This window comes from Electrophorus electricus, chromosome 11 (genome assembly GCF_041902795.1).
Source record: "Electrophorus electricus isolate QZ-2024a chromosome 11, ASM4190279v1, whole genome shotgun sequence".
NCBI classification, from domain to species: Eukaryota; Metazoa; Chordata; class Actinopteri; order Gymnotiformes; family Gymnotidae; genus Electrophorus; species Electrophorus electricus.
Genome location: NC_137507.1, coordinates 21,336,093 through 21,354,057, shown reverse-complemented (window position 1 = coordinate 21,354,057; position 17,965 = coordinate 21,336,093). Strand labels below are relative to the sequence as shown.

General features: G+C 39.3%; 2 protein-coding genes and 1 long non-coding RNA gene across 6 annotated transcripts in view; 2 read left to right on the top strand and 1 right to left on the bottom strand.

The window, feature by feature from the left end:
* slco5a1b (solute carrier organic anion transporter family member 5A1b) overlaps window positions 1-11,686 on the top strand; it is a 34,443-nt gene extending 22,757 nt beyond the window's left edge. For both annotated transcript variants that reach the window (XM_027020849.3, XM_027020848.3), the window contains exons 16-23: window positions 6,852-6,925; window positions 7,063-7,140; window positions 7,227-7,346; window positions 7,577-7,743; window positions 9,423-9,476; window positions 9,629-9,693; window positions 10,351-10,424; window positions 10,600-11,686. In XM_027020849.3, the coding sequence (XP_026876650.2) occupies window positions 6,852-6,925; window positions 7,063-7,140; window positions 7,227-7,346; window positions 7,577-7,743; window positions 9,423-9,476; window positions 9,629-9,693; window positions 10,351-10,424; window positions 10,600-10,671 (704 nt within the window). In that variant the 3' untranslated portion in view covers window positions 10,672-11,686. The remainder of the gene's footprint in view (window positions 1-6,851; window positions 6,926-7,062; window positions 7,141-7,226; window positions 7,347-7,576; window positions 7,744-9,422; window positions 9,477-9,628; window positions 9,694-10,350; window positions 10,425-10,599) is intronic.
* Window positions 11,687-13,517: 1,831 nt separating this feature from the next.
* Window positions 13,518-15,993, bottom strand: LOC145659992 (uncharacterized). The gene is made up of 3 exons (XR_014126206.1): window positions 15,853-15,993; window positions 15,368-15,539; window positions 13,518-13,655 (listed from the first exon to the last, which is right to left on the bottom strand). It is a non-coding gene; the product is annotated as an uncharacterized LOC145659992 (long non-coding RNA).
* On the top strand, window positions 15,447-17,701 carry lactb2 (lactamase, beta 2). Of its 3 annotated transcripts, none has more exons than XM_027020830.3 (7): window positions 15,447-15,580; window positions 15,818-15,981; window positions 16,125-16,245; window positions 16,383-16,561; window positions 16,754-16,902; window positions 17,029-17,116; window positions 17,458-17,551. In XM_027020830.3, the coding sequence occupies exons 1-7, from the start codon at window positions 15,459-15,461 to the stop codon at window positions 17,493-17,495; spliced, it is 861 nt and encodes a 286-aa protein (XP_026876631.2). In that variant the 5' UTR covers window positions 15,447-15,458; the 3' UTR covers window positions 17,496-17,551. The 3 variants fall into 3 exon arrangements, with proteins under 3 accessions (XP_026876631.2, XP_035384080.1, XP_026876632.2); XM_035528187.2 differs by having other exon boundaries at window positions 16,754-16,914; XM_027020831.3 differs by lacking the exon at window positions 17,029-17,116 and having other exon boundaries at window positions 17,458-17,701.
* The last annotated feature ends 264 nt before the right edge of the window (window positions 17,702-17,965 follow it).

Here is a 17,965-nt window from a genome sequence, read left to right as displayed (position 1 = left end):
GTGAATGGTAAGGAGGCGGACGCATGTGCGGAGAAGAGTGAGATTCATTAGGGGCAAATCCAGAGTAGGTGTCATTGTAACAGTCCAGGGTCAATTTGCCAATAACAGTCCATGGATACATAATAACAAACAAACAAAAGCACACAAAGAAAAAACAGGGGATGCAGGCTATATCAAAGAGTCCAGGAATAACACAGAGGCTAGGAAAACAAGGGCTAGGAATCACAAATAACAGTCTGTGGCTTTACTTACAATGATCAGTCAAGACACAGGCAAAAATACAGAGTTTAAATACATGAACTAATAAGAGTTAAAAAAGACACAAGTGCAAATAATGAGGGACGTAGAAAGCAAAACTAAAGAACGGAACCACAACAAGGAAGTAAAGCAAAACAAAGACATGAGGCAGAGAAATCATGGAAACATGGATGCTAGGAGGGACTAACTGTGACAGTTGAAATCAGATTTTTTTTACTACTATTTGATGTTGGAATCTGAGTTTTGGCGTCAGTTTTATTTTTAGTTGTGCTCTTATGTTTATCATCTTCTATTAGGGAAGAGAAGCTATTCAAAACTGAAATAAGTGCCTTTGTATAATTATGAAGACTCTCTTAAAGAGTCTTTTCACTTTTAAAGTGAAAGTGTAATTATTATTCTGATTATATTCTCTCTGCAAAGTAACCAAAGTAACCATATTGTAACTAATATGCAGTTCAAATGAAATAAGGGAGTGGTCTGAGATGGCATTACACTGGGATAGGACAGCTATGTTTGGTATGTCTATATGATATATCTGTATTAAATCAAATGCATGTCAACCAGAAATTGTGGGTTCTGTTATTCTGTTATATTGAATGAAAGCAACTGATTTTAGTAGAGAACAAGGGTCTTGAGGATTGACATCTCTAACAATGACTGCTCTTTCTACCAAAATAACTAGATTGATTAATAGGAAATCTGGTAGAGTCCTGGTAACTGGAAAAATCTAAGAAGACTTTTTTCTGGATACATTGTTTTTGTTAATAGAAAGTATTTCAAATTATTTGTAATCAACTTTCTGGTTTATGCCTAATGTGTCATTAGAAATAACTACAATGCCACCTCCATGGTCAGTTAGACAAGGGCAGTGCACATAGCGTTAGCCAGAAAGACCTGTTTAATTTAAGGCTCTTTACTCATTTGGCCTGTTCCAAGTTTTTGTTAGACAGAATACATTAAATCCATTATCATTGGAATGGGTCCAAAGTATATTAAAGCATTGGATAACGCCTTTGCTAATCAACACAACTTTACAATATTACTCTTTGTCATCTCTGACTGGCATATATCATTAGCTCCTACATGAATGACTATCTTAGAAAACCTACACTTGCTTAAGACCCTAAGATTATCTGCAATGTCCAGCACCCTGGCCGTTAATATACAGCTAACTACAGCTGCTGGTGCCCCTAATTTCGCAGTCACCCATTCACTCCACTATGAGGGCTGTGATATGAGTGCACGGCTCATTAACTTCACCTAAGACATCCAGAACTTACACTTATAAATTCACAATGTCCCTAACAACTTCTAAAGTCTGGGTGCATACCTCTATTACTAGAGTCTTTTTCATCAGACTATTAATTAATCTATACTTCCCACAGATAAAACGCTGATGACTGAGAAAGAATAAATAAACATCTTACACTCTGCCCATTGTAGAAGAATGGAACCAGTCATGAACAATATCTTTATTATTAATTAGTTTGTTGGATTATTATTTTTTGTTGTTGTTGTTGAAACTGGAAACGCATTCTGTTGAATGTCTCTTCTGCCCAGAGCATAATTGCTTTGTCAGCTGATAGAAGTATATTCACTCAAAAAATATGATGACCAAGTCTCCAAAGTCTTGTCAGTGTCATTGCTTTCAAAATTGTAGTTCTGATTTTAGAATGCATATCACACAGCTGTTGACCTGTTTAAGCCTGATGAGGGCACAAGCACATGCTCTCCCCTTCTTTGGATATTCAAATACATTATAAACTGGTTCATGAAAGCTTGGTAGTCTCCTGTCAGAGGAGAATCAGAGGTAATGAGAGTTGTTCCCTAGGGCTTTGCTCAATCCATTAAACTGCTAATAACGAAGACCACATATGGGGTCTGGCAAATCTTGGTTATAGGCAAAGTACGATTTACACTGTACTATAACGTTTTCATGTGCATTGGCATCTCCATTGCAATGCTCTGGGTTCACCAGCTGATAAAAAGGGTAGCATGTGGATGAAACATATCTGGGAGATGGAAGAACTAGTTAGGGTTTCAAAGTAGGAGGCAAGTAGGTTTAGGGAAGGCTCTATGGTTTGCATCTCCTGTCTTTGGGCTAGTACTTCTTGTTGCTGCTGCCTTATTGCTTACACCTGTAAATTGAGGACTTCTTCAAGGGATGTCGAAGGCACTGCGCCTGTTGCGCTAGGCTTTGTGTCAATAAACAAGCACATAACAGCACATAAAACAAGAACTTTACATTATTTTTAACACATTAAACATTACATTAATTACAGCTGTGGGGAAGTACATGCTAACCTGAGAACCCAGCTCCTGGCCAGACTTTCATTTAAAAGGTATAATACATACCATCTTACCATACTCAGCAAGTTGTTGTAGACATGCTGTTGACAACATACTGTAACTGTATTTTCGTTATAGTTGGGGTCAGGATTAGGGCCAAGGTCAGGATTTTGTCTTGAGGTTAATATTTCAGATCTGACCCTCGAAATGTTCCACTTATTGCTTGGTGTAATAAACTTGACTATGACTGTATCCAAACAGTCTGATTCATTCATAATCATGTTACTTATACTAATTTAATAATCATCTATAGAGGATCAATGAAAATGTTACCAGTGTGCTTTATTGCGGCAGGGCTGAAGCAGTCTGGAGCTAAAGCTGTTCCTCTGACTGGCCACACAGTCATGGAGAGGATATGAGTGGTCCTACTGATCAGGACTAGCTTTTTCACATTTCTTTCTTGAAATACTGACTCCAAAGAGACCAGACTGGTCTCAATGACTAGTCTAGTCTTCCTGATCAGTTTGTTCAGTTTCTTAGCATCTTCTGCTTTTATGCCACTCCCCCAGCACACTACCAAATAGAAGATAGCACTGGACACAACAGTCTCATAGAAAATCTGCAGCATTTTGTTATATAAATTAAATTCCTCAAGAAATGGAGTCTGCTCTGTCCTTTCCTGCAGACTGCATCAATCTTATATGTTCAGTCTGTGGTCCAGATGCACTGCCAGGTACTTGTATATTTACACCCTCTCCAATTCCTCTTCCAGGATGACAACTTTTGTATGGTGAATTTTTGTTATTTGTAAAGTCCACCCCCATTTAATTTGTTTTAGCTATGCTGAGCTGTAGATTATTGCCACAACACACAGTTATTTATCATGTCCCTGTACTCCAATACCCATCAGAAAATTTCTGCATGTGACAAAGCTCTGTGTTATAGCTGAAGTCAAATGTGTAATAGGAACAGGAAAGGTGACAGGGCCTTGTTCTGTGGCACTGCTGTGCTACTCAGCACCTGCTTTGACATGCACATCTGCAGTCACAAAAACTAGACTCTGGATGTCAGGCAGACCATGGTCGAGGTGATGGTGGAGTAGAGAAGGCTGGATAGTGTTAAAGACACTGGAGAAATCAAAAAACATAACCCTCACAGTGCTGTCAGCTTTATACAGGTGTGTCTGGACCCACTGCAGCATGTAGATGATTGCATCATCAACACCCAACAAACTGCAGGGGTCTACTGATAAGTCTACCACAGGTCTCATGTAGGAAAGCACTGATATCTCCAGGGTCTTCATCATGTGTAATGTTAAAGCCACTGGTTTTTAGTCCTTGACTTCTTCTAATTAAGAAGTGCCTTAAGATCCATGGTTATTCAGGGTTTATTCTGGGGAAGCAGCAGATTTTCTGCCATGGACAAGACTATAAACACAGAATTGAATGTATTCTGTGACATTCAGTCATGGTCTTAATGTCTTCTTTATATGGCTCACATATTGCTTCCTACTCTGTGACCTCAAAGCATCCTCTTAGGGTTGTGTGTCCATTTGCTAACCATTCTTGTATGTACTGGTTGCCAAAGAACAGCTGGTGTATATGAAGGAGTACATTGGACCAGACTGTGATATGAACTTCCCAGTGGTGGAAGGGAGGAAGAGCTCTATGCATTTCGTACATTAGCATACAATAAGTCCAGCAGCCAGTTGTACCATCTGAATGGAAATTCAATGGTAGCCTTAGTATAAACGTAAACTGCCCATATGCTTGAGTTTACAAGCTCCTAAAATTTTAACAGCTGTACCAAGTATCATAGTTTCAACGTACCTTTAAGTTATAACTTAAAACTTACACCTACCCATTGTTAAGTGTAAGGACTGCCATAAATAAAGTCACTCCAAGTTTATCAAAACTCATCAAATGAATGATTAGTTATATGTTGTGTACATATTATTATTAGTATTATTATTATTATTATATGAAAATATATTATTTAAAAACTTTACTAAAGTAGATAGCTAACATACCATAAACATAGCAACCACTAATGTTGAAATATTGTAACAGTTTGAAAAAAATTCCAAGCAGCATCAGAGAACAAACACACTATGAGAACTCTAGATATACACATATACTTTATTGTAAAGCACAATCTCTTTTTAAAACATAATGAATATATACAAAAAGACATACAGTACCTTAAATGGAATACATTTTTCTGTCAAGAAATGAGAAACGAGTGACTTTACTGCATGTAAAAAGTAGGTGCCATACTTCCTGTTTATGTCAGATGACATTAAAGATTGACTGCAGATAAAAACATCATTCAGTGTGATATTATGTGTTTTTGGATCTACAATCACTTTATACACCACTAGTTATGATGCAGCAGAAGTGTCTGTGGGCAATTAAAATTTAATACCTCATTTTAAACTAACTGCTGTCAATGTATGGCTTAGAATAGACTTTACACCCTAACAATCAATCAAATCGTGATAGAGTGGATTAGGTCACACACTGCTTCTGCCGGCACAGAAGAGGTAATATTAACATCAACAATTTTGGACAGAAACTCTCTCGGCAAATAACACAGCAGCAAACCTAATACTTCATAGTCTAAGATACATGTCCAGGCTAATAAGATGGCATCATTTGGTGTTCACAAGCAAAGCAATGTTACCATTTTACCACTTAGCTTTATGTTCTGGTCTACCCAAATAGTGTGAAAGTTGGTCATGTAGAACTAGCGTCATGGATTTACAGCCATGCAGCCATGTTTTGGTGAAACACATAATGCTACATTGATCATACTCTCTCTGATAAAATGCCCATGCTCTGAGTTGATCCATGTTCCTCATGATGATAACAACTGGAAGTAATTGTTTATGCTGCCATTTCATTGTCTTCCTGCTCTGCATGCTGGCTCTGTCACAGCACATCCCCTTCAGCTCCTCCAGGATCTGTTTTTTGTCCCTGGGCAGCATCAGCATGGCATGCAGCACAGTCAGCTGCTCCCAAATGTAACCCAAGTGCACAGCGTTCATCTCTGTGAAAATAAAGTCTGAAAGGGAAAGTAACAGATGAAATCTATATAAATCCAGTTATGCAAAACTTTGTATATTGGTAACATATGTTACTTAATACAAGTACGGTATTATAAAAAGAACACTGCTACATCTGATCCAATGCCCCCAGTAGCAGCCAATATTTCTGGCAGTAGTTTCATTGCTGAGAGTTGTCTTTATTGGAAGCTGCCCACTGGACAGCCCCACCTCTCATTTCCCGCTAACTCCAGTATACGTATGGGCTAGTGCAGTGTCTGCCAACACACTTATTGCTCCTCGGCCACTCGCTTTTAGGAGCTGTTCAGCATGCCATTTCTTCCCTGAGTTCCTCTGCTGCATAGTACTACACTGCTTGCCACCATGTCTCATGCCAAGAAAGAGTTCTGCTCTCTCTGCCTCCGCAGCCACTACTTGGAGGCTGGCTGGTTCACTAAGTTGGTTCACAAAGTTAAACTCGTTTGGTAACAATGCGTTGCAGTAAACGTTTCAATGCTAACTCCTCCTATCCTGTCTTCCTGAAAGCTGGATATTCCTGTCACACTATGCTCAGTTCTACAGCCAACATGTTTATTCACCCACCCTGTAGCCTCCGTCTCACTGGGAGTAGCCACCAGGCTGCTTAGATCACCAGAACCTACACAAAGCATTGCTAGAGGGCTGTGGTCAAAGCCAGTAGGTCATCATGCTCCGGCAGCAGATCCACAAATAACTGGAGTGTTTTCCCCTCTTAACTCTAGTGTTTTCCCCTCCAGACACACTGTCTAGCCATAGTGCTGAGCAACTACACATAGCTGTGTAGAATATGGCTCACAAGCACCCACGTTGTTATAGCGTGGCAGGTGGATGTGTTCTGTCTCTGCTATCACTGTCATCACTTTCTTGGTGGACACTAACCGGGCTCCGCTGCATTCCGCACCATCTTCCCCATTGCTCTTGGCAGGCAAGACCCCTTAGGCAAGGGGCAGACATAGCACTCAGTTCCCTCTTCCTCCTGGCTGCATCTTCTTTACCATGTTCTCTTGAGTTCTTTGGTACACTTCTCGATTGCTTCTAGCTTGACAGCACCATAACAATAGATAAACCACCTTGGAGGCCAGGACATCGCAGGCCTTTCATTGGGTCAAGTAAGAACCCTTCACTCTCCAACTGGCAGATCTTGACAGTTAATTCCCATACCTTGAAAAAAGAGTTACAAAAATAAGTTCTGGTGTGTGTGTGTGTGTGTGGGCATGTTCAGATGATCATTCTAGAATCTGTCTAAAAGTGGAGAACAGCCAAGGCAACTCTGATTACATCAATGCCAGCCCTATTGTGAGTACACACCATGTTCTACAGTTTACTACAATAAATAAATACATTGTAAACCAGATTGTACACTACAATACACAGTGAGTATTATCTGGTATAAGGAGTGTATTGGTGAACATGCAACTGTGTTTGTCTGTTAGATGGATCATGACCCAAGAAACCCAGCCTACATTGCAACTCAAGGTCCCTTGCCTTCTACTGTGGCTGACTTTTGGCAGGTAATTCAGAGTGAGCGAGTGAGTGAGAGTGAGAGAGAGTGTGTGTGTGTGTGTGTGTGTGTAATACATCTGTGTTTTCTGTGTAGATGGTGTGGGAGAGTGGATGTGTTGTGATCGTCATGCTGACTCCTCTAACAGAGAGCGGTGTTAAACAGTGTTACCACTACTGGCCAGATGAAGGCTCTAATCTCTATCATATATATGAGGTACAGCTCACACACAGCTTTGCTGATGACACCAACCCATTCTTTACATATGACACATTCAATGTATTTGCCAAACACACTCACTCATTTTGCATAAGATATGCTGGTTATTTGCATTTATTTGGAATATTAGCAACACTACACTCAGAAGTGTGCACATAGTGTTTTTTTAAGCAGTTTTTTTAATGCTATTTTTGTTGGGGTGTTTGCACATGTATGTGTGTTTGTAGGTGAACTTGGTATCAGAACATGTGTGGTGTGAGGATTTCTTGGTTCGTAGTTTTTACCTGAAGAACATGCAGACCAATGAGAGTCGCACAGTCACCCAATTCCACTATCACACCTGGCTCAATCAACACACACCTGAGACCAACCAGGCTCTTCTTGATTTCCGCAGGTATGCCCTACCCTGCACCCTGCCAACCCTGGTGTGTGTGTGTGTGTGTGTGTGTGTATGTATATATTTAGAACTTACCTTAATGCATTGCTCAGTTATTGTAATGACATGCATAGGGGCATTTTTTCTCCCATTTTCCCCTCTCACTGTCATTCGCTTTCTCTTTGACAGTCAGTGTACTCTCCTTTTTTTTCTAGCCCCACCCACTAATCTCTCTCACTCCTTCTCTCTCTGACAGTGTACTCTCCTTTTTTCTCCACCACTTTTTCTGCAGCTCCATCTCTTAATCTCTCTTTCTCTCTCTCTCTCTCTCTCTGTCTGATAGGGTAATTAAGGTACATTTGTATAGCCAAATCTAAGTCTACGAATTTGAGAACAATGAACTATAAAACATTAGCAGAATAACAGTAATAATGAAATTAGAAAGTTTGAGTTTTGTACATTGATTTACTAAATTAGCAGTTGTAAAAATTGTTTAACAACAGAAAGATACTGCTACCCTGCTGGCATAGTCTTTGATCTCATTCATAGTTGAGTCTGTTTTGTCTTGATATGTCACTTACATCAAGGCTCTTTTCCATCATCAATTTAAATAGTCCTATGGTCTACTGTCTCTTTAGGACCTGTTAGCATTACAGTTTACACTATAATTTAGTTTTAGTTTCCCAATAGCCAATGGACCAATTTGATTTGTTCTAGTTCAGCTTGCTGTTTTTTTCTTGCTCCTGGACTTGTGAGGGGTGAGCCCGTTGTCAGTTGTGCATTAGTTAGCCTAACCTTTGGCTCAGGACTGGCTGAGTGAGGGGACTCATTTCTTTTTTTAAGGGGATGTTTTCTTTTTTTTCTCTCCTCTCATCTCCTTCCCCCCTACCCTTCTTCTCATTTCTTCCCTTAAGCTTTTATCTTCTCTCTCACTGTCTTTTTCTCCCTCTCTCCCTCTCAGTCCCTGTCTTTCTCTCCTTCTTGTTGGTTTGAGCGGTTGCCAGTGTCATTTTTGTGCTGATGCAGCTTGTGAACTGTGACCCCAGTTGCATAGTCACAAAAGTGATCACTGACAGTCGTGACTCCACATCCAAGTGCACCTTGGGATATCCCATTCTTTCCCTATTTCCCCAGTGAGACCTTGCCTTTGTGCTAAAATTCTGAACTCAGTCTGCTCTACAGTCTGCTCCCTTCCTTATCCACTGTACTTAGCCATTGGACGGGAAGACAATTTCTCTCTCTGTAATTCTCTCTTCCATCTTTTCTGTGTTTATCCTCCTTTACCCCTAGATCCTGTCACTTGTCTAGTGTTCTAATGTCATATATGTTCACATACTGTAACTGAAGCCCTCAGTGTCTGATGGAGCTTATGTTAATGTGACAGCTTTATGTCCCAGAACCTGCAGGCACAGCAGTTCATGTGAGTGTGCTACCAGCACACATACTAGATGAAACTACAGGGAATGTGTGGCACGCACTTACTGTGTGCTACTGTGCAGTGGTGCTGTGTTCGGTTCTGGGTTTGTTTCTGAAGCTGAAAATTGCTGAAGATTAGAAACACTTAGTGTAAATGATAATATCTGCAAATGCCTGAGTCTGAAATGTGTGTGTGTGTGTGTGTGTGTGTGTGTGTGTGTGTGTGTGTGTGTGTGTGTGTGTGTGTGTGTGTGTGTGTGTGTGTTGGTTTTCTCTCACAGGAAAGTAAATAAATGTTACAGAGGAAGATCCTGCCCAATTATTGTTCACTGCAGGCAAGTATACACATGAAAACAATTAGAAACACAAATGCACACACACACACGAGAGAGAGAGAGAGAGAGAGAGAGAGAGAGAGAGAGAGAGAGAGAGAGAGCATAAGTCTTATAATTAAAATGATCAGTAATCTCCTCCCTCTTTCTCCCAGTGATGGGGCTGGTAGGACTGGGACATACATACTGATTGATATGGTTCTGAATAAAATGGCAAAAGGTAAGTGCAGATGGAGAAGCTGATTAAAATATCTTTGTAAAATCACTGGCACACTGAAAACACCATAATGAAATAAAGTAATGAGTTTAAAACTAACCATGGTTAGACTCAACACTCTTCACTGTGGTTTGGACCTACATATGTTGCTCACATCTTTTGAGAGTTTTATACCAATGTGTGTAATTGCACAAGGCCTAGGGTTCAGAAATTGTGAATTTAAATTCCACGTAGTCAACAGAATTTTAACTTTGAATCAATGGAAGCTGAATGTTAACAAAATTAACCTAACATCTTTAATTCTGGACTTTCTGATATGTTTTGAAATATGCATAGTAGCTAATGCTTTAACATTATACAACTTACTGAGTATGTCAAAATTAGCATATTGCTATATGCTATATAAAATAATTATAAGTTTTATAAAATTTATTTAACTATATTTACCTATAAAATCATTTGTATTTCTGTTATTAATAAATTAAGAGTGTCATCATCCAGTCAGATTGATTCCTTTAGCCTATCTCTTGTTGACCTCATCAGTGCAAATTCCATAACAAATTCATTTCATTAATCTAAAAGAGAATTTATTCTAAATCCACAAGAGACTCTCAAGAGACTGAAGTGATTAGCTTGGTTGACTTGTGTATGTTTATGAAGGTGCTAAGGAGATAGATATTGCTGCCACACTGGAGCACCTGAGAGATCAGAGGCCTGGCATGGTTCAGACAAAGGTATAAATATACACACTCATATACACATATACATATACACTCTCGCACACACACACACACACACACACACACACACACACACACACACACACGCAGGTCTCACTCGTTTTCTCTTTACATGTCTCCTCTCACTAATTTTTTAACCTCTCACACATTTTCTCATTATTTGCCTCAGGAGCAGTTTGAGTTTGCACTGACTGCAGTAGCAGAGGAGGTGAATGCCATCCTTAAAGCCCTTCCTCAGTAAAACATAGAGGAACAAGAGGAAATAACTTTACCCTTCTCTTTTCCCTTCCATGTCTCTCTCACTTTCTTTCACCCTCCCACCTCATCATGTATGTCAGTTTTATCCCTGGTGTTTCACCTAGGCTCAACAACTCTCTCTGTCTCTCTGTCACTTTCTGAGTGTTGTATATAAACTTCTCTTTCTGAGCTCTTTCTCTTTTTTGATGTGTTCTGACTCTGTAGTTCAGGCAATGTTCTACTGCTCTAAGATTTCTCTGTTAAATGTTTGGACTATATTAATCATATTGTTTCAGGTCTTTATACATATATGAATGTGCATTTCAATGCTCCCCCACTTTTAAAACTTTGTAACCCATTTTACATTTAATCGTCAACAAATGTAAATTACAGATGAATGTTTTGCTGAGAAAAAGAATATGAGCTAACTTGCCAACACTGACAAAGGTAATACTTTAGGATGTACCTGGCAGAAGCTGTGAATCTCTCTTTGGAGTGAAAGTCTTTAAAGCAGCATAATGATATCATCATAGCTTAATGATTATCCCATAGGATCTGCATCATCAAATTTACTCAAGTTTTTTGAAGAGACAGCTTTAGACATATGCATACATGAACTGTAACTTTAGGCCAAGGATATGACTTTCACCAAGCCAAGGAAACAATCATTAAACCATCATTTTAAACCTTTGTTTTATCAGCCAAGCTTGAGTTAAACCTGTCTCCCAAAACTCAAACATAAAGCAGACCACTCGTGTCATTTTGTATCATAGTAGGTATAAGGTTTGATTGACATTGTGGAGAAATGTATTCTGATGTTGAATGGGGTTGGCTAGTTTTTTTTTTCTCTGGTGAAATATATTGCACACCTGGTCTTATAGAGTCAGCCATTACACCTCTCTTTAACATTTGTTTCTGATAATTGTACATAAAAGCAAGAATTCTAACAGAAGCTATTTTTGCTCCCTCAGAAAATTAAATGCTAGTCTTGTGAATAAAGTTTAATTGTTTGTGCTGTATACTGAATTCTTTGTGCTCTTATATTCTTCAGGTGTTTTGTAAATACACACACACACAAACATTTTATACACATTTAGTTGTATATTGTTTTGCTTTTGCATTGTCACTATCACATTATAATAAGTTTTGGATTTTGATTATTTTTTGCTGTGTTGGAATAGTTATCTCCAATGTTCCCTTTAATGAAAGTGACAGATATACTTGATTAACAATACTATAGGATTCCAAAAAGATTCTACAGGACTTTTTGTCTTGTCTAATAGAATTCTATTGGCTTCTTAATGTTCAATGGTCTCACTGTTATAAATATGAAATAATTCCATTAGATTTAGGGGTATTACAAAAAAAAGAGTGCCAGCGCAAATACTGATATTTATTCATCAGAATGTTTTAATTACATGCTGATACAATGTATACATGAAACGTGAAGATGATACCGAAGAACAAGTGTGGAGGAATGGAATTTCATTATAAAAAATAATGAAACAATATTCCATTGCTTTACATGAATCCATTACATTTTGTAATAGTGGTATGTGGTGAAGTGTTTATTATTATTATTATTATTATTATTATTATTATTATTATTATTAATAATAATAACAACAAGAGGGGGAAAATAAATTTTATACGCACACACACACACACACACACACACACACACACACACACACACACACACACACACACACACACATATATATGCACCACCTGGATTGATTACAAGAAAGCCTGTAATTCAATGCCCGACACATGGATCCTGGAATACTTGAGGCTGTATAACATAAACAGGACTCTTACCAGCCTTCATCAAAATCACTGTACCAGCAGATAGATAGATCTCTCCTGATGGCTAACTATACTGAACACTTGGATAATATAGCCATGCCTACCATAAATAAACAAAATAATGTTTTCTGGATTTAATTTTGTTGACGTTAGACTAGCAAACCAGCGATTTACTACTAAAGATAAGAAAGTTGGCGAGGTTGACTAACTGCTGCCACTTGCTTCTGTGAACCGCGCTCGACTATGTACGCTACACCTCGGTGTGCGCATCGCTTTTAGTCATGCAGCTGTGTGACATCAGATTGAAACATAAGTCTCTCAAGATGCAAGTTTCCCTGCTAATCCAGGACTGAAGTAAGCCAACACATCAAATCTCATTTATTAGTGGCTTTTGAGGAATTGCTTTATACAGTTAAGCAGGTCGTACCTTTTGATACAATGGTCACAATGATCTCTGATATGTTTAATTTCTACGAGTGCAATAATGCACATAGTGAGCAGAGCTAACCGGTCTTTTCTAGCTAGCTAAATAGCGAGAAACTGCTAGGTTACAGAATAACAATTTAGGAACTTCGTTACTCATCTAGGTCACGATTAAGGCACTACTAAACCACAAGAATGTAAACCAAACTAGGATGGTATATTTATGTGCCGATTGCTATTTATTGCTAATTTAGGTAACGTTAGGTAATGCTAAATGCAATTAGCATGTATGCTAGTGCCAAAATATGCGAACGCATCAACAACAGCATATTTACATATATGTAAACAGCATTGCATTTTATTTGTGCACAATAAATCATGTAAATACCAAAGACATAACAGTTGTTTTGGTGTTACAACCCTGGTGAAGGGTTGTTTGTGCTTTTATTTTGTGTTTCTGTTACAGACTGTGCGGCTCTTCACCTGGATGTTTTTCTCTCAGGCTGGACGCCAGCTGCCTCCGCAGCTGCTGTTCTTCCCGATTTCTTGCCTCACCCTGGCAGATCTTCTGTAATGTCTTCTTTCTTCTCAAGGAGAAAATCTGAGTGTATCTTTGCACAAGCCTCTAGGACACTGAAAAGTTTTGTCTGTCAGATCCCAGAAACATGGCTTGTCTCACGTCTTTCAGTATACACCTGCTGACCCACTTCCCATTCTTTGTGAAAATGCATGAAAATACATGAAAATCAGTGGTATCTGGTGGCCAAGTTAAGGTATTAAGCACTATAACAGGGACACAATTTGCAAAGTGGATGGAATCAAATATAGAGAAAAACAGTAAATTATCAAATGTAGTAGTAATTTATTTATATAGTAAATTTAAAGGAGCAAAGTGCTGAACAAATATAGGGCCAAAATAATGACATGAGGCCTGATGTAAAACTAAATATAGAAGACTGTATTAAGTACATAAACATAAAACAAAGAGTAGTTGATCTAAGGACCTCAGTGTGAGAAAGTAGCAAAAATGTGAATAGGTTGCAATTTGCTTAAATTATTTCCTATTTTTATTATTTATTAATTAACTGCATAAGCCACCTTTGATGAAAGCATAGTTTGTAGATATCTGCTGTATACAAAACATACACTACTGTACACCGTTTACAAAACCTGTCCATGTACCTTGTACTTCATCTGTATCAATCTACACTATATTGCCAAAAGTATTCACTCTGCCTTCACACACATATGAACTTGAGTGACATCCCAATCTTAATCCATAGGGTTTAATGTGATGTTGGCCCACCCTTTGCAGCTAGAACAGCTTCAATTCCTCTGGAAAGGCTTTCCACAAGGTTTAGGAGTGTATTTATGGGAATTTCTGACCATTCTTCAAGAAGTGCATTTGTGAGGTCAGACACTGATGTTGGACGAGAAGGCCTGGCTTGCAATCTCCACTTCAATTAATCCCAAAGGTGTTCTGTCGGGTTGAGGTCAGGACTCCGTGCAGACCAGTCAAGTTCTTCCACACAAAAACCTCACTCATCCATGTCTTTATGGACCTTGCTTCGTGCAATGGTGCGCAGTCATGCTGGAACAGGAAGGGGCCATCCCCAAACTGTTCCCACATAGTTGGGAGCATGAAATGGTCAAAATTCTCTTGGTATGCTGAAGCATTAACAGTTCCTGAAAAACAACCCCACACCATAATGCCCCCTCCAACAAACTTTACAATTGGTACAATGCAGTCAGACAAGTACCGTTCTCTTGGCAACCACTAAGACCAGACTTGTCCATCAGATTACCAGATGGAGAAGTGTGATTAGTCACTCCAGAGAACACATTTCCACTGCTATAGAGTCCAGTGGTAACTGCATCCCATGCCTTGCATTGCGCTTGGTGATGCAAGGCTTGGATGCAGCTGCTCAGCCATGGAAACCCATTCCACAAAACTCTCTACACACTGTTCTTGAGCTAATCTGAAGACCACATGAAGTTTGGATGTCTGTAGCAATTGACTCTGCAAAAAGTTGGCAACCTTTGCATGCTATGCATCTCAGCATCCGTTGACCCCAATGCGTCTGCATGACTAGGTGCTTGGTTTTATACACCTGTGGCCACGGAAGTGAATATAACACCTGAATTCAATGATTTGGATGTGCGATCGAATACTTTCGGCAATACAGGGCAAGTAGCTAAAATTATATTGATATTTCACTGGCTAGATAGCGTCAATTCATGAAAGCCTCTGGTGGGGAGTGCCGACCTATACTTGCGGGATATCGGAAGACATCGGGGACATCTTCATCAATACTGGAAATTAAATTGGACATGCATATGCTTATAAATCTTTCTAACGAGCACAAGCGCGTGCTAACTTAAGACTTGTATTTTGAAAACAAAGACGGTTTCGAAACGGAAGCTCTTGGCTAACTGTGCCTGTTTTGAAATCCAGCTCTAAAGGATACTTTTCCACCTGTAGTAACTAGTGGAATACGATTCATAGAAGTATATGTATTTTAACATCGTGATTTTTATTTGTCTCTTTACGAGCGAAAAATGTCTGTTGTGATTCCTCGCATCGAGCAGCTTTCTTCCAGAGTTATGCGTGTGCTTGGCTGTAACCCCGGTCCGATGACCCTACAGGGAACCAATACGTACTTGGTGGGCACAGGGAAAAGGTACTAAAACAAGTCAATTGCGCTACACTTGAAAAGGACATGTTAGAAGCAGTATTCTGAAACGTCGATTTGTAATCATCGCGATAATTACTCTCTCCTCGACCTTTTCGTGGATTAATTATGCCATCCCACATTGATATAAGAATAATTTTCCCAGAGTTAAATGACAGATGTTACTCCGTGCCCTTGCCCATGTGTTTTTGTATGTTTATATGTGTGCTATGCGGGGTGTGTGAGGCGTGTGTTGATAGATGCGGGGGAACCTTCCATACCTGAGTACATCAGTAATCTTAAGGAAGCGCTCATGCAGAGTAACACCTCAATCCAGGAGATCCTCATCACACACTGGCATTATGACCACGCTGGTGGAGTACCTGATATCCTCGCACATGTACACACAGGTCAGAGGATCATGTATAGTCATAATCACAAAATCACAGTTTTGCAGTCTCAAATGATGCAGTGGCCATAAGACACCATGATTCTGCTGGTCAGTGATTGAATTAGTCGTGTGTGTGTGTGTGTGTGTGTGGGTGGTTTTCAGATCTCCAGGTGAAGAAACTCCCTCGTACCCCTCCTCAATCAGAGGAAGTTGGAGAGAAGAATAGGAAATACATTTACCTGAAGGATAGAGACATCATCAAGACAGAGGGTGCTACACTACAGTGAGCCTACCACATCTGCTATAAAGTGTGGGCATGGGGGAGAGCATGAATAATAGAGAGTGTGGGATGTATCTGCTATGCGGATAGCAGAGTCTTTGTGTATATATTGTTTGTGTGTTTGTACAATATGTGTGCAGGGTGTTGTTTACACCAGGCCACACTGATGATCATATGGCTCTGTATCTGGAGGAGGAGGGGGCAGTGTTCTCCGGTGACTGCATTCTTGGGGAAGGAACGGCTGTGTTTGAGGACCTACATGACTATATGCTCTCACTGCACACACTGCTTGATGTCAAGGCAGACCTGATCTACCCAGGTGTGTGGTATATACATACCTGTGTAGCATAGTACAGTTAGTGCAGAAAATACTGGCTGCCAAATTGCAGTTTACCTGTGGATGCACTACAGAGAGCTCTGACGCACATTATTTATGTAGATTTAATTAACACAGGCATTTCTTTCCATTGATTTAATTTACCTTGAAAGCTGTGTGTGTGTCCTGTGTCAGGTCATGGTCCTGTCGTCCTGAATGCATGCAGTAAGATCCAGGAGTACATTTCCCACCGCCTTGCCCGGGAGCAGCAGATTCTGAGTGTGCTCAGAGATAATGCCATGGATGCCTTCAGCTCCTCTGCTCTAGTTAATCTTGTTTACAAGGTGACACATCCAGTGAGCGCTGCACAGACATGTTGTGTCCCATTAGCAATCGACTGGTGTTCTGTGGAGTCATTTGTTTATGACGGTGGTGTTTTGAATTATGAGGTTATCTTGTTTTGATATTAGGACACACCTGAGCATCTACACAGAGCTGCAGAAATCAACCTGCTTAATCATTTAAAAAAATTACAGAAAGAAGGAAAGATCTTCCTAGGTACATTCATTCATTGACTATTACAAAAACTTTATCTATGCAGACTGGCCACTTTATACACCTGTTTTGTAAATATAGGTCATCTGTTTGACATGCACAGTTCATCAGCCATGCTCCTTCAGATGCTCCATCACATGACTACTGTTGATTGGGTATTGTCTATTCTCAACCCATTATTAATACTGACATTGTAGTAGCATGGTTGTGGGTTTTGAACTAATAGAAATTTGTCAGGTGCTGCTGTGGCGGGTTGGTACATGTCTGTCCTGTTTTGTTGACAGTGGTCTGCTGAACAAAAAAAAATATCCAGAAACATCACTCTTTGTTGTTTTTTTTCACAGTTGGAGATTCAGAGAAGAAATGGAAGAGCAGTCTGTGAATGTCTGCTCAATAGCATCCTAACAGGCATGTTCATAATAAAGTGTTTATCATTAATTTTGCTTAAAGTCATTACACTTTGATGATCTGTGCTTCTGGCGGTACACTAAATAATGGACAGACACGAACAATGGATGGCCATTAGATGAAAGTGAACAAATTTAAGGAATAAATATATATTTTAAAATAAATATAGCAATATTAAAACTGCAGTTGCAGGTATTTCTTTCATATCCATCGGCTTCTGTAGTGGATGATGGTGTGTATATTGTGATCATTTAGTAAACTACAATGAGAATATGGCATTTGTGGACTAGCATTTAATCACGAATCCGAACTTTTAAAAATATTCTCAATCTGTTTTACTGAGATAAATGTATCATTATTGTAAAATATAACACGAACCTTTCAACGTGAGTATATGATCAATCTAGGCGCGCTCTTAATTGTAAAAACACAATCCGAGTAACT

Coding starts and splice junctions, on each gene's coding strand:
- lactb2 (XM_035528187.2), top strand. CDS start 15,459: ATGTCTGTTGTGATTCCTCGCATCGAGCAGCTTTCTTCCAGAGTTATG. Junction 16,915..17,028: donor TTTACAAGGTGACACATCCA/GTGAGCGCTGCA, acceptor TTTTGATATTAG/GACACACCTGAGCATCTACA. Junction 17,117..17,457: donor AGAAGGAAAGATCTTCCTAG/GTACATTCATTC, acceptor TTTTTTTCACAG/TTGGAGATTCAGAGAAGAAA.